General features: G+C 37.2%; 1 protein-coding gene across 3 annotated transcripts in view; it reads right to left on the bottom strand.

Moving 5' to 3' along the window:
- Positions 1 to 4,377, bottom strand: part of LOC101897530 (uncharacterized) — a 135,631-nt gene extending 131,254 nt beyond the window's left edge. For all 3 annotated transcript variants that reach the window (XM_059125447.1, XM_059125446.1, XM_059125449.1), the window contains exon 1: positions 2,541 to 4,377. In XM_059125447.1, the coding sequence (XP_058981430.1) occupies positions 2,541 to 2,636 (96 nt within the window). In that variant the 5' untranslated portion in view covers positions 2,637 to 4,377. The remainder of the gene's footprint in view (positions 1 to 2,540) is intronic.
- Between the last annotated feature and the right edge of the window lie 12,044 nt (positions 4,378 to 16,421).

Below are 16,421 nucleotides of genomic sequence, written 5' to 3'. Positions count from 1 at the left end.
CAAACAAAGTATTTGCAATTTGGCATTTCAGAAAATTTGCAAGACAGGTACACTACAGGACTTATGGGTGCCTGCTATATTTCCAAGGTCTTCATACAATTTCCACTCAAAACTGAGGAAAAAATGACATTATCGAGTCTCGTTTTTCTTGAGAATATTTTTCCCCGTTTTAATATAAAACCGATCGATTGGAAAAAATATTATATTTAGCTCCATTTTGGGGATAGCACCAATATAACGATTGGTTGGTGTTGTTAAGGTCACAACTTAGTAAATTTGTTATTTTTGGCTAACAACGGGTAGAAAAAATGATCAAGCTTTAGAAAGGATTTTTGTTAAAGCCCATGTAACGGTAACCCAATGATTTAGGAATTTTAATCATTTGGTAAAAATGTACTTTTTTATCATGGTATCAGTTTACCCCGTTGTAGTAAATTTTAGTGGTCACAATTTGGAATAGGGAAATTCTATGGCGATTTTTATATCCTCAGCCTAGAGAGGGTATGTATCGTTTGATATGGCCAAAATGTACCTCATCGAAATAACGTTGTTAGTATCTAGGTCTCTTTGAACCAAATCCGTTTCAGGACATTTGGAGTCGATCTAGCGATGTCCATCCGTCCGTCTGTATGGCTGGCTGGTGCGCATGATACCTCTCGAAGGAGTTACACATTACTGTCAAACTTTGGGTGCATCCCCCAAAAAGTGTCAACATTTTCAAAGAAAAAAATTTAAAGGATAATCCACTTTTGCTCCAACTTTGCGAATGCTAGGTCAGGTGCGAAAATGGAAAATATCGGTACACTCCATCAAGTACCTCCCCCACAAATTGTCAAAATTTTGAATGATAAGTGTGATGTAAGTGTCCGATTGTCTTCAAATTACAATATTTTTATTAACCCAAGGTCTAGTGTGAAGATGGAATATATCTGTCCACTCCTTCTGGTACCTCCCCCACAAAGGGTAACAATTTTGAACATTCATGAAGCTCATAAAACACGAAATTTACATGAGATTCCATTCAGAGATTGGATGTACCAAATCTCAATATGTCCATCAACACAAGATCTGTTATAAAAATGGTAGAGATGAGACAATCTCTTCTGTTACCTCCCCCACATAGGGTTCAAGATTTTTGAAAAATAAAACGGCAAAAGATAGCGAGATAAGCATCCAACTCTCTTCAAATTTCACAAATCCAAATATTTTTGCTAACGCAAGAACTGTTGTGAAGACGATATATACCTGCGAACCCCTTCTGGCACCTCATCCACAAAGGGTCACCATTTTCAATACTTTTATCTGTCATAACTTGTGAAACAAGTAGGTGATTCTTTGCAACTTGCTATAACTTAATATTTCTCTTAACCAGAAAGCTTATATGAATATGTATTAATCGAAATTTATAATTTCGCATAAAATTGGATATAAATGTTAGATTTCCTTGAAATTTTGCACATACTAATGGAATACTTCGCTACGATATATCTGTTACCTCACGCATTTTTTCCACATTTTCCAAAAAATTCCACATATCAAGTATTAGAAGTAGTCGATATAGTCCAAATCTGGCACTTTTTAATATTTATATAAGTCTTAGGTCAGATACGAATTGGTCTATGTTGGCCAACTGCTTCGGAACCTCCCCCATAAAGGGTCAAGAGTTTAAATAATCCTAACTAAAGGCTGGTCGAATACATCTGTCTGCAAAACCAACTGGTACTATTTTACTTCTTCCATATAGATTTTTGTCTAAAGCGTGAATTTCTAAAGATCTACTTTCGGATTGTGAAAATCATATTTTCTGGCCCTAAATGTGGCCTATATAAATCCTTTATACGGTTTTTTTGGAGGTTCCCCTCGTTCGTCGATTTTTTTTTTCCAAAACATATATTCAACCAGTCCTCCAGAAATATTTTCCTCCATCAATTCAATTCTGTGACGGTCATTTCCACTTTGTCCACATCTTTTGTTTAATTTCAACAACAAATGTTTTGTTTTCTTTTTTTTTTTGTGTTCGTCAATTATCCAATTTGAAACGGCAACCGAGAAAACTCTTGGCAAATAAAATTTCAAATTCCACTCCCACTTACCACATTTATTATCCCTTTAACACATGCAGAGAGAGAGCAAAAAAAATTGAAAAAAGGAACAACGAACCCACCCCACACCTTAGCACCCCGCAACCCTCTTCTATCCTCAACTGGCCAGCCCTGTCCTATCCTATCCCATTCAAGTCAGGCTAAAATTCATGCTCTTCGTCACACAGCAGATGCCAGATAAGAAATAATTGTTTAAACATAATACTTGACGAACGATGAACATAACGATAATGCAAAGTACGAGGCCAGGCAAGGACACTTACGCACACGCATTTAAACATTGTGTGAGTGTGAGTGTGAGTGCGGACAGAGTGTAACTATGAATCAAATCAGAATTTTTGGGTATTGGTTGCTCAAAATCGGCAACATCGTATTTGCAACACTTTACAACACTGGTTTACAGGACCGTCTGTCTACAAGGATAAGGTATATACTTACTCGTTGTTGTTGTTGCTGCTGTTGTGGCTGCTGCTGCTGAGAATCCATACTCAATGAAAACTGCTCCTCGGCAATCATTGGCAAATTTTGAAACATGAAAAATCTCCTGAAGAGGAAGAACAAACGAATCCAGTACAAAACTTGAAAATTCCGAACATGGAACTGTTAATTTTCATAGATCAAACGACCGATTTTGTTTTCCTGCGTTGCCACGGTTAAAACGCGTCTCAAATAGAATCCGCACTGAATTCCAATAAGTTTTGAGAATTTCTTAGTTTTTTTGTTTCGTTTTGTTTGCCGTCCTCTGGGTTGGATGGCCAACTGAATGGCTGGCTGGATAACTTGACTGGCTGGCTGTGTGTTTTGGCCTTTTGCAGCAGTACTGGCGGAGTGTTGTAGTGGCCAACAGCCGACAAAAGGCAAGGTGTTTCCCTTTTGCAAATGCTGCGGCTGCTGACGACGATGGTGATGATGATGGATGTTGTTGCTGTTGTTATTATTGGGTGGTATGCTGCGCCGCTCTCTGGAGCGAACCAGTACGCATTCAACTCTCAGAGGAAGGTTTATTTTATTTCCAGTTTGGTTCTCTCTCCCGTACTCTCTCTCTCTCTCTCCGTGTGGTGTATTTTGTGTTCTGTCGGGACAGATGGATGAAAGGTTGGATGCCTGCCTGCCTGCCTGTCTTTATGAAGTACAACGAAGCCCGAAACCACAGGAATACTTGAAAGGCCGCGCGTTTGTTTTTGTTAGCTGTGTTCTTGTTGTTGGCGTTGTTGTTGCCACTGCTGCTCTCAATTCAACTTCATCCAATTAAACCGTGACATGAGAATTGTTTCATTTGTATGTGCCAGCAAAATAGGTTTAGATACAATTCAAAGATACAAATTTCCCCATCACAACTTGTTTTTCTTTGGGTTTTCGATTTTTATTTTGTTTCTGATTTGATTTCTTTGCACTTTTTCACACACAAATTAAATTTTGAGAATTTCAATTTCACTTTAATTTACAAACAGAAATTGCATTTCAATTCGGCTCTCTTTGTTTCGGATTTCATTTGATTTCTTCTTCAATTAACCCGAGTTTTCGATGAGAAGGAAGCCAGAATCCCGTCGTTCGTTTCGTTTACTTTTCGTTATGGTTGGCGTGCCGTTGTTGGTGTTGCTGTTGTTGTTGTTGCTGCTGCCGTTGTAGTCGTTGTTGGCCATAGGGAGGGCAGCGCGCACCAGGGGTTTTTTAAGGGTACACAAAATTTTGCATTTATTTATTTTTTCACACTCGCTTACACACACACGCGAACAAACACACATTCACTGCTTGGTACATATACATTGCACGGTCGGAAAACTGAAAAATTTTCCTCGCTTCGAAATTACACAAAAATTGAACTGAATTGGCCAAATTTCAAATTGGCAGGAAAAGCGAAGATGATGCCAAACGCTGGTCTTTGCTTAGTAATTTTGCAAAACTGAAAACATTTTCACTTCTTTGTTCTTTGACACACAAAATTCTATTTTTTTCTTTCTCTCCGATTGTCCTTAGGCGGCCTGTATTATTTTTTTTCTTTCTTTAATGGAAATTTCAATCTATACACTTTTATTTCACACAAAATCAAAGTATTTTTTTTTTTCACAATTATTCAATGATTTTATTTTGCATTTCTTCTGGAAACTGATTGTATGTGTGTTTTCTTTCTATTTTTTTTGTTGAGCTGAACTGATACGGTTTGATGAGTTAGTCGCTTGCCGTGCTATTAAGGTTGCCGCTGTCTAAGTTCAATGTTTCAATGTCTACTAGTATCTGAGTATCTGATGAGTGCAAGAAATTCAAATTTGTATTTGCCTCAGCCGTGGTGTCGCTCGCGGTAAATTCAAGTGCTCTCTCGCTCTCTTCTCTCTGTGTTATCTCTCTCTCTCTCTCTCTCCGGAACTCTCCTCTGTTGGAGTGGTAAGTTCAATAGTCCATTGAATTAATACCAAAAATTGTATCTCGCAGATACTTTCGTTGGTGTGCAACAAAGATAGACAACATGTTCTGAGAGTAAATTGCGACGGACATTCCAACAGAACTCTCTTCCACCCTCTCGCGAAGACTTCCAGTGAGTTGTGTTGTGTTTTTGTTTGACACTTCTTTTGTGTATTTCTCTATATGACTCTCGCGTTTCGAAGTAACTTTGACTTCCACTATCGATTACTCTTCCCATCACAGTGCTGGGCAAATGTAATCGTCGGTAAGGAAAATGCTTGTAAAAAAACACTTAAAATGACTCATTAGGGACTACATTAATTATATTCTAATAAGACCCTTTATATGGGAAAATTAAAGTTTATAATCAAATATATTTAATAGAACGTCCTGAATATGGGCGAAGACGGGTATTTCGATCGGTGTGTATATGATATATAAAGTTCCAAATTATTGTCTCTTTCTGAAGAATTGAAAAGGAAATCGCTATTAATTGGCGCCCAACGTAATAAGCTGTTCGATTCTACGGTTTATGAAAATGTTTGACTCTTTGACCTTGTCAAATTAAGTTCATAAAAAACAGGTTCCCATCTCTGATTTGTGTTGACAGAATTAGGATGGTCAAATGTATACATAATTTAAAAAAAAATAACACGTGATTGCACTACGTTATCTTTTTAACTATATCATGGGGATTTTTTGGGTTCCAACAACAAATATGTAATAAGATATGTCAACGGAGATCAGAACTTTATGCTATGCTTTCCGGAAATCGCCATCAATTGGCGCCCAACGAAAGGAGTTGGACCTACTCGCTTACTGTTCGATTTTACGATTTTATGATAGAAAGAGCTCAAGATTACTGTCAATTGATGCAGAAGTGTTTAGGCCAAATTACATGATATCTCTCTTAACCCTGTGAAAGGAAGTTTCAAGACGAGTGGCAGACTCAGTCAGTCGGGAGGTAGATATTTTGGCAAAAAAAAAACAATTTTGAAAACAAAAAAATTCCATAATGATTATTAGAATTAAGAAGACAGTGTCATTTAACCTCAATCTAGATTTTCTGTACTTTACCTAGTTCATTAAGTTCATATGGACAATGGATTTTTTAAAAAAACATTTGCATAATTTAAAAAATCGACATGGGATTTTCTTAGAGTTACTAAAACAATACGTAATAATGTGTCGGAGGACGACTGCTTTGAAACTTTTCGTATGTTGAAAGATCGATCCAATGTTTTCTTGAAAATCGCCATCAATTGGCGCCCAACGAAAAGAACTGAGCACAAAAGTAATCATTTCGAGGGACCACTCAATTCCCGTTGTGTGCAAAATTAGAAGGGGGCTCCCGTCACTGTCAAGCTACATAAATAGTACGAAGGTAATAATAATAACGAAGCTAAAAATTTGGATCAGTTGCGAAACATCAGCATGGCTTCCGTAAAATGTGAGTCCACAATGTCCACAGGCACACTGACTAAATTCCTACCACAAATTCCAAGCACTTGGAGTAATGTCCCAACATGTTTTTTTGTTGGCAAGAGGCACTGATATTTATTAAAAACCTATAAGAAAGAGCTCGAGCTTGTTCGTAGGCAAAAAGTGGCGCCCAATGAAAAGCAGGTGTTAATTTAGTATATTTTGCCCTTTGCTGTTTGGCGCCCAATTGATTGGTATGTTGAATTTTCTCGCGATAACAACTTAGGTCTTTTGACCAATAACTTAGCTCTCTCATGCACCCTAAGTGTTATAGATGGTCCTATTGTGTCCTACGAGGTTCATTTTTTTCATGGCTCTACGAAGACATTGACCTGCACAGACAATGTTCTGTCATAGGCTGTAGTATCGATTACGAACTTCAAATACCAAATTTAAAACATTTCCGGTGAATAATGTCTCTAAAATCATCAAAATACCGAATATCGGGAGGTACCGTTATATGAGAGCTATACGAAGACCTAGACTTGCACAGACAATGTTCTGTCATAGGCTGCAGTATACATTACGAACTTCAAATACCAAATTTGAAACAATTCCGTTGAATAATGTCGCTAAAATCTTCAAAATACTGAATATCGGGAGGTACCGTTATATGAGGACTATACTATGGTGGAGGGTATAACAATTCCCGACGTAGCCAGGATCTGGGTAGTTGGATATCCTTCCACCTTATATATCGATGGAACACTGATTCATAATTTTATCTGGACGATTACGTTTCTGAGACAAAGTTTATTGTTTTTGACAAATAATACATGAAATAAACGGGACTGTCTTTTGCAAACCCAGGGTTACACTTTTACTTTAAGAATTTACTATGGTTTCGCAGTATAGGTAATTTAGAATCTTTTGAAAGACCCTAGGGTTTACACTGCTAAATGCAACGAAGGTTTTAAAATTCATTTTTGAACGTTTAATGCGGTGGCGCCAGAATTGCGAGTCTTATAAACATGGAAATTAACGAGATGATCCGCGATTACCGCATTAAATCAGTATACGTTACAAATAATACAAAATACTACTAAAAGGTTCTAAAATCTCCTCCAATATTCAAATCTCAATTTCTCCGCAGACCCCTAGTTCTTATAGCCATTTGTTCCCCCCCAAACGAAAAATCACTTCCTCTCCGGAGACCGACCATCACTTGTCACTTTGATGAAAAGTGACAAATTAAATTGTCACGCCATTTATTTAATTATTTTCAACATTTTGAGGATATGCCAAGTTTTACCTCCAGCCAAAGAGATTACCAACGAATTATCAAAGTAGTTTGTTAAAACGCTTACTCCCGGTACCCCCCACCCAACCCTTCGCCACTCCACAAACAGAATGAAAGACAATTGTAACTTATTTTTATCTGGAATGTTAAATCTGCTTCCATTTTCCAAACAGCATCCAGCATTTGCTGCAGAAGATGATGCTCGAGACCGATGTCAGTTTTGCTGCTGCTCTTATGGAAAACATTTTGCCAGAGCATTATTTATGCCCTCAGGAGCATGATGACAATCATCATGCATTTGATTACTGAAGTTGCCTTCTGCTGCTGCTGATGTTGTCGTTTTTGTTGTTTTTGTTGGTCAACAAAAACACAAAACTAAGAGCGGAATGGGTGAGGGGATATTCGATGGGTAGCCAGCCAAAGTGACATCGTACCATGAGCTGTAAACCGGACCCCAATACGAATCCGAATAATAGCAAATGGCCTTAAGCAAGTTGATGGTCGTCTTATGCACACAGCTAGTGCACACAAAGCAGCAACAACAACAAGAACACAGCAGCATCGAAGATGACTCCAGCCATGCATTGCTGTTTGGCCAGCTAAAAAGAAAAAAGACTCCAACCATGAACGATTACCGATTTACATTGGAAAAACTCTTGCATTGTGTCGGCTGACTGGTTGGTTGGACGGTTGGTTGGCTATGTCAGACACACCGAGAGATGGATAGTTCAACTAAAAGGCAAGCAACCGAAAGGTAGACAGTCGAAGGGACGGACAGACAGATATGCAACGAAATGAATTTATGATTTAACAACCTGGCCAGTCAGCCTGCATGCCTGCCTGCCAGCTGCTGCCATGCTGCTATCAATGCCAACCGACCAGTTGATGACATTTCGGAGAGCGGCCTATGGCTTGGAGATCGAAAAGATTCTTTTTCTAGGCAATTTTTTACTGTCATCTTTCCGCTGTTGTTGCAGCAGAAGCAGCAGCAACAACCACATTCCATGTGGATCAAAGCTCCAACCTGACTTGATTCTGTCAATGTGAGAGTGTGTGTGTGTGCGAGGCACCCAAAAAAGTAGTGAAAACTCACGGGGGAAAAGGTAAACAAAACTGACGGCCGGTAGTTTTAAGGGGCAGGGTTATGTATGGTATGTATGTTTTTATACCCTCCGACATATGGCTAGAGAGGGTATATAACATTTGATAAGACCAAAAATCGAAGGGAGTATCCGATTTGGTCCAAACTTGGTCGTAATATTATTATCAAACTTAGATTGAGTTCGGAGATGGACAATATCGGTCCAGTCCAACAAGTACCTCCCCCATAAGGGGTCAACATTTCGAATAATTATAACACTTATAAAATGTGAGGTCAGAGTCCGGTTGTCTTAAAATTAGATATATCACAATATTTTTATTAATCCAAGGTCTGGTGTGAAGATGGAATATATCGGACAACTTCTTCTGGTACCTCCAACACACAAAGAGTCGAAATGTTGAATATCCATGAATCTTATAAAACGCAAAATTAACATCCGATTCCATTCAGACTTGTCTCATCTCAATATTTCCATCAACACAAGATTTGTTATAAAGACGGTAGAGATCGGACCATTTCTTCTAGTATTTCCCCCACAACGGGTCAAAATTTTAAATAGAAATACCTGTCATAAAATTCGAAATAAAAATCCGATTGTCCGAAAATTTCACACATCCCAGTATTTATATTAACACAAGCTCTGGTATTGATATCGATCTACTTCTGGTACCTCCCCCACAATGGGTCGCAATTTTGTATAACCATGAAGCTTATAAAACGCAGAAAAAGCATCCGATTATTTTCAAACTCGGCACATCCCAAATATGGGATATATCTGGTACCTTTCCCATACCTGGTCAAAATTTTGAATATTTATGACTCTTACAAAATGGGAATTATGCATCTGATTCTCTTCAAAATTTTACGTATAATGCGAAGTGAAGATGTGAAGATGATATATATCGGCCTACCCCTTCTGGTACCTCGGGTCACACTTTCTCGTATCTCCCCCATAGTAGGTTAAATTTATAATTAATAATTATCCCAAAAAATTGTAATAGATGTCTGATTTTCTTGAAATTTTTTTTTATCAATTTTAGATGATGTGGAATACTTTGGTCCACTATTTCTGGTACCTCATAAGCTATCATAGCTGAGGGTACACATCTGTCGGCAAAACCGACGACGTCCCTACCAAGAAATCTAGACTAACCTCATCAAGGCTTGATAGAGATATGAACCAATTGGGGGATTCTTTTATATTTTATTGAAATACAAAAATTAGGTAAAAGAAAAATAATTTCCGAATTTGCATTTTTTTTCCTTCAAAAGAACAAAGAAAATACACTTGTGAATTGCAGAACTTTTTTTGGCGATAACTCAAAAAATGACTTAAAGAGTCGTGCCATGAGCCCACATTTTCATGGGGAAAATCGTTAAATGGCAACACTGTTGGTTTGCCGGCTAGATGTTCTGTTCGTGCACCATGATAGCACGATAGCTGTTGGTCAGTTAAACCAACCAACCAACCCCCCACCAAAAAACCAAACAAAAACATTTACAAACTTTGTTTTCCGACAACAACAAAAAAGCCACTGACCGATTCTAACAATTTCTGGTTAATTTCTCGCATTTCTAGGTGTTTATTTGTGTGCCAGCGTCTCTCTCTCCCCTCCATCTCTCTCACACGGTGCGTTCATGCCGGTGTTTGTTTGAAACAAACAGTCATTAGAATCATAAAATTTGAAAATTACAGTTGGAATCTGTTGTTTTGTTTTTATTTGTTTTAATTCACGCAATTTCACTTTTTCACTTTGATTTCTCTTCCTGGGAATAGAGATGGCCGGCCCTTCGGGTGAGAAATCTATTCAAACCACAGAAATACAACAGCGACAACAACAAAGGCACACAATGGCGGCAATAAAAATAAAGAATGCCACCGCTAAAGTCCAGTTCAAGGCAAAACGAAGTTGATTTGAAGGGGATACGAGGAAGGACGGCGGATCAATGGGGAGTCGGTGGGGTGGGCTGATGGGAATCTAGTAATTCGAGAATAAAATTCAAATGACATTGTATGAGTCAAATGGACAAGAGTAACACCACCACGACTGGTTGTCGTCGTTATCGTCGTAATAATCGGCAACAGCATCGCCATAACCATCATCAACACGACGATGCGAATCATTGCGATGATGATCATCGCCGTCGTCGTCGTCGTAATCATCATCATCGTCGTCTTTGCAAACAACTGTATTTTAATTGTGTATGGGTGTATGTATGTATTTGGTGTTTGCTTAAGACAAATATCCAACCGCACAGCAGCCAGTCACTCAGTCATCCAACTAGGCATTCAACCAAAGACACAACAACAAACCGCAACACAGTATCCGAGAGTATTCGGTTTCGTTATATTTTTTTCCTGTTGTCCTTTAGTATTTTGTGAACTTTTCCCCCCGCCTTGTGTTTTGTGTTTACTGTTGTTGTCGTCGTCGTCGTGTGCCCGTTGTTTGTGTGTGTGCGTGTGTGAATGCGAGCAAGTGCCTTTGTGACATCTTGTAATTTTTCTTTTATTTTGAAATTCATTCATTTCAATTTCAGACAATTTGACAGTCGGCCTTCTTAAATTTACACTGGGCATCATTTATAAATACAAACAAATGGGATGAAGGCTCACAAAGCACACTTACCACCCCCTCCACCCAGAGGCTACCCGGGCTTTTGTCCACAAACCAAAAATTATAAATAAATCTGTCTGTGTGCCATTTGACCGCCCCTTATTAACTTTGTTCATTCCTTCCTTCCCCTGCTGTTGTTGTCGTCGCCGTTGTTGTTCTTTTGACATTTTGTAGTTGGCTTGTTTTTTCATCAAATTTTGGTTTATTTGCTTGTTTCTTGTTTTTTTTTTATACTTTTGTATGCCCGGCTTTTTCAATACAAAGCATGCGAAGGGAATGTCAAGAAGGAAGAGCTGTATAAATGGGAATGTTTGCTTAGAATTGGGGCTGTTGGAGCGCTTTAGCCATTCAAGTCAAAAGTTGAGAGTATCAGCATCAGCAAATTTATTGTGTATTGATTTGACGTGACATAGCCGAGCAATTAAATAAAGCCGGGGATAATTCGGAACATTTTAATTGTAATTTGAGAATTATATTTGTAATTCAAATCATTCCATTTATAATTCAAATAATTCCAATTGTAATTGAATTTTTTTCATTTGTAATTCGATTTTTATACCCTACACCACAAGGTTACATTTGTTTGTAACAGCAAAAGGAAAGGAGATGATCTGCATAGAATCACACTCTGAGTCGATTTTTCCATGTCCGTCCGTCCATGTACTTTTGTGAACAAAGGACAGTTCCAGATGAAATTTTGCACAAATCATTTTTTTGGCCCGAGGACGAGCTCTATTGAAGTTGGAGATAATCGGTAAAAAATTTAGATATAGTGCACAATAGATTTAGATTGGTGCACAATAAAAAGCACATCGGACGAAGATATATATATATAATATATACAGTGGTGGCCATATCATATGCAACTAAGATTCATCTACGTTAAAAGGCTATATAAATTTGTAAATTTCACAACGAAGTATATAAAGATGGTTTAATTATAGTCACTACTTTCATACGATTTCAAATTATTATCAAAATGTGCAGCTTTTGTTTATATCTCTATGTTCACAGGTATTTTGTTGACAAATATGAAATTTGGTGTGGTCAAAACATATGCAACTTTATATATTTGGTTTAAATAACGGCATTTTTACAATTTCCTTTGTTCTATTGTTCTTCTTATTATTATCTAGAGACACTGCGTAAAGAGATTTAAAGCTACCTTCACATTTTTATTGCGTTGTTTTTTCACAAAGCTAAAACAGAGTTTGTTCAAAAATGGCACGCGATAAATTTGGATTTGAGCTCAGACAACGAATTGTGACTGCGTATCCTTCTGGATTATCACAGAAATGTATTGCCGAGAAATATACCGTTCATAAAAGCTCCATATCGCGCATCATTAATAATTACAAAAAAAATTCACAAGTCTCTGTTATACACCGTGGTGGTCGAAATCGAAAAACAAGCGATCGGACGGACAAATTAATAATCAGACACGTGAAAAAAGACCCATTTATATCTTCCTCTAAGATAGTGGAAAGATTTCAGTTGCCAGTTTCTGCTCGCACCATCCGTAGAAGACTTTTACAAGCCTCCCTCTGCGCAAGACGTCCAGCAAAAAAACCACTGATATCGAAGCGAAACCAGAAGAAGCGTTTGGAATTAGCTAAAGCTCATATAAATTGGACAGAGAGTAAATGGAGAACTATATTATTTAGTGATGAGTCCAAATTTAACATAATTGGTAGCGATGGCATGTGCTATGTAAGGCGACCAGAAGGAAAACGACTCGAAGCACGTTACTGTAAAAAAACGGTCAAGCATGGGGGGGGGGGGGGCAATATAATGGTGTGGGGTTGTTTTTCTGGTGCCGGAGTTGGCCCACTGCACAGAATTGTTGGTATTATGGATAGATTTATGTATAAAGACATATTGCAAAGGGTAATGCTCCCATACGCAGAATATAATATGTCATTGCGGTGGGTCTTTCAACAGGACAACGACCCCAAACACGCTTCGAAGGTGGTCAAATCGTGGTTTGCCGATAATAGAGTTGCGGTGATGGAATGGCCACCCCAATCCCCAGATTTAAACCCAATAGAGAATCTGTGGGAAATCGTAAACAAAAAAATTGATCGAGAAAATTGTACAAGTTTAGATTTTTTATTTTGCCGGCTGGAAGATGCCTGGAAATCAATCCCAAAAAGCGTCATTGACAATCTTATAGCGTCAATGCCTCGAAGATGTCAGGCTGTAATCGACAACAACGGATTTGCAACAAAATATTAATTTTATTTGCACTTTACTGAGCTCGATTTAATTAGTTGCATATGTTTTGGCCACTTAATAATAAGACTGAATATCTTTTTCTAATTTTTTTATAAATGAATTGAATATCTATGGAGTATATGTTTTTTTTCTTAAACTACAAGCAATAAAAAATAATATTTAAAAAAATAATTGCATAATTTTGTTTTCAGAAAAATTTTTCACGGTTTTTGGTAAAGGTTAGATTTCAGTTGCATATGATATGGCCACCACTGTATATATATATATATATATATATATATATATATATATATATATATATATATATATATATATATATATATATATATATATATATATATATATATATATATATATATATATATATATATATATATATATATATATATTCGTCAGAAATATCTTTGCCAAATTTTATCAAGATCGGTTCAGATTTGAATATAGCACCCATATATATCAAATGGGCAATACAAGACCGAATTTAAAAGATACAAATACTTCGGCACATTAAGTCTTTTGAACTTGAAATTATAATTATAATCATAGCGTGTATGATTGAATTCTCCCATAAAAACGTTCAATTGTTATGTGGAGCTTTACTAAATTAGCAAAGTGGTGTAGGGTATCATAAAATCGGCCCCGCCCGACTTTAAGACTTTCTTTACTGATCCAATTGTAATTCGAATTATTCCATTTGTAATTGGAATTTGTATGTTAATGTTTGTATGTTTGAAATCGAGAGGTACGAGAAGAAATGGTCCGATCTCTAACATCTTTATGACAGACCTTGTGTTTATGGAAATATTGAGATGTACCAAGTCTGAATGGAATCAGATGTTAATTTTGCGTTTTATGAGCTTCATGGATATACAAAATTTTGACCCTTTGTGGGGGAGGTACAGAAGGAGTGGACCGATATATTTCATCTTCAAGCCCAACCTTGAATAAAAACATTGTGATGTGTGTTATTTGAAGAGAAGTGGATGCTTATTTTGGATTTTATGATCGTTTTGGTTATTCGAAATTTTAACCTTTTGTGGCGGAGGTACCAGAAGAAATGGTCTGATCTCTACTATCTCTATAACAGATCTTGTGTCGATGGAAATATTGAGATGTGCCAAGTCTGAATGGAATCGGATGTTAATTTCGTGTTTTATGAGATTCATGAATGTTCAAAATTTGGGCAAATCTGAGCTCTGAAAAATACCAATAAGTCGAAATATAGACTACGTGAGGATAAAGAAATAGAATCTCTGGTATTCTTTCCAGACAATGATCCCATCATCATCTATAGACTAGCTACTATATAAAAGCGTCCTTTCTTTTTTATACCGGATCGCAAATCGAACATCCTTGTACCGAAATCGGGACCTTGTTGTGCATTGTTTTGAAGCCAATCTTTCCTACCCTTTAAATGTCCTGTTCATACCTGAATAATCTGAACTGTAAACTGTCATTGTATTCATTCAAATCAATGTTTGGTACACATTGAGTCAATGTCGTTCTGTTGACATCGCCGCTTCTCATAAACCAGCCATTCAACCGAACCAACCACAAAAATTACAGCCCACAACTGCCGGCAACAGTAACAACAACCCGAAAAACAAAACCATTTCCAACAAAACAATGAATGTCAAGCAGTGAATGAATTGTGTTTGCATTGTTCGTTCTTCTCCTGATGAACGCCGAAAGCGTTAAATACGCTCTCATATGAGGCAATTTATGAGATACATATCTCATAAAGTCACCCACCAACACCATGCTACGTTTTTTCTTTTTTGTCTCCTTCTTCTTTATTTTTTGCACAAATGCCAGTCACTCCAGAAAAGAACATCATCGTCATCATCAAAATAATGAAATCCCGACATTACCAACGCCATCAACATCATCCCATGAAAAGAGTCGACCACATTTGTGATGAGTTTGTCTGGTTTCAAGAAATTATTACAGGTCGTTTTTTTATTGTTTTTGGTGTTGTTCATTATTTGAAAATGTCAAATTTCGAATAATTACAATTGGATAATAATTTATCAGATAAGACATCGCAGTTGAGTCATAACGCCCAGTTACTTTTGGTGGAAATATGACACTGTGAATGTACATATGTATGTATCAATAGAGTGAATGTTCTCTATGGCCAATAAACTTGTAATTGGTTCCAAGTAATATGATTTCGTTGAACCTTGTAAACTGTCGAGCCACTCGTCAGTCTGAGGAGGGGTGCGCACTATAACTGTCGAAGGGCGTTCCTTTTGACCCACTCCTGGCAGCAACACCAACACCAGAGGCTCAATTTTCGTTTTATAAAGATGTGAAGTGAAAAATTAACAAGTGAACCAGTAAAGAAAGTCTTAAAGTCGGGCGGGGTCTACTTTATGATACCCTACACCACTTTGGTAATTTAGTAGAGCTCCGCATAACAATTAAAAGTTTTTATAAGAGAAATCAATCATGCACGCTATGATTATTATTATAATTTAAAGTTCAAAGGTCCAAATATGCCGAAGCATTTGTATCTTTTAAATTCGGACTTGTATTGCTCACTTGGTGCACAACAAATTTCAAATCAGATAAAGATATATATGGGAGCTATATTCAAATCTGAATGGATCTCGATAAAATTTGGCAAAGATATTTCTGGGCTGTATTTGATATATTTCCCTGAATATCGTTGTTACGGAGTGCATATTACGGCTGTGCGTAAGAAATACAACAAATCGGATGAACAATATATATATCTGAACCGATCTTCACCAAATTTGGCATGCCAGCTTCTAGACTCAATTCGGTCGCATGTGCCAAATTCCAAATCCCATTTGGTCAAATATTATACGTTTGGCGTACAATAAAAGGTAATTCGGATGAAGTTATATATGGGAGCTATATACAAATCTGAACCGATCTCGATAAAATTTAGCAAAGGTATTTCTGAGCTGCAATTGATATATTTCCCAAATATTGTTGTTACAGAGTGCATATTACGGCTGCGGAGGACAAAAATAACAAATCGGATGAACAATATATGTGGCAGCTATAGCTATATCTGAACCGATTTCGATAACATTTGGCACTTATTTCTAATTTGGTTGTATGTGCAAAATTCCATACTATGATGATATTGCTGATTTTACACGTTTGGTGCACAATAAAAGGCAAATCGGACGAAGATATATATGGGAGCTATATCTAAATTTTGACCGATTATCTCCAATTTCAATAGGGTTCGTCCTTGGGCAAAACAAATG

The sequence above is a fragment of the Musca domestica genome, unplaced genomic scaffold, assembly GCF_030504385.1.
Source record: "Musca domestica strain aabys unplaced genomic scaffold, Musca_domestica.polishedcontigs.V.1.1 33, whole genome shotgun sequence".
NCBI lineage: Eukaryota > Metazoa > Arthropoda > Insecta > Diptera > Muscidae > Musca > Musca domestica.
The sequence above is the reverse complement of the archived record's forward strand: the minus strand, read 5'-3'. Positions and strand labels throughout refer to the sequence as shown.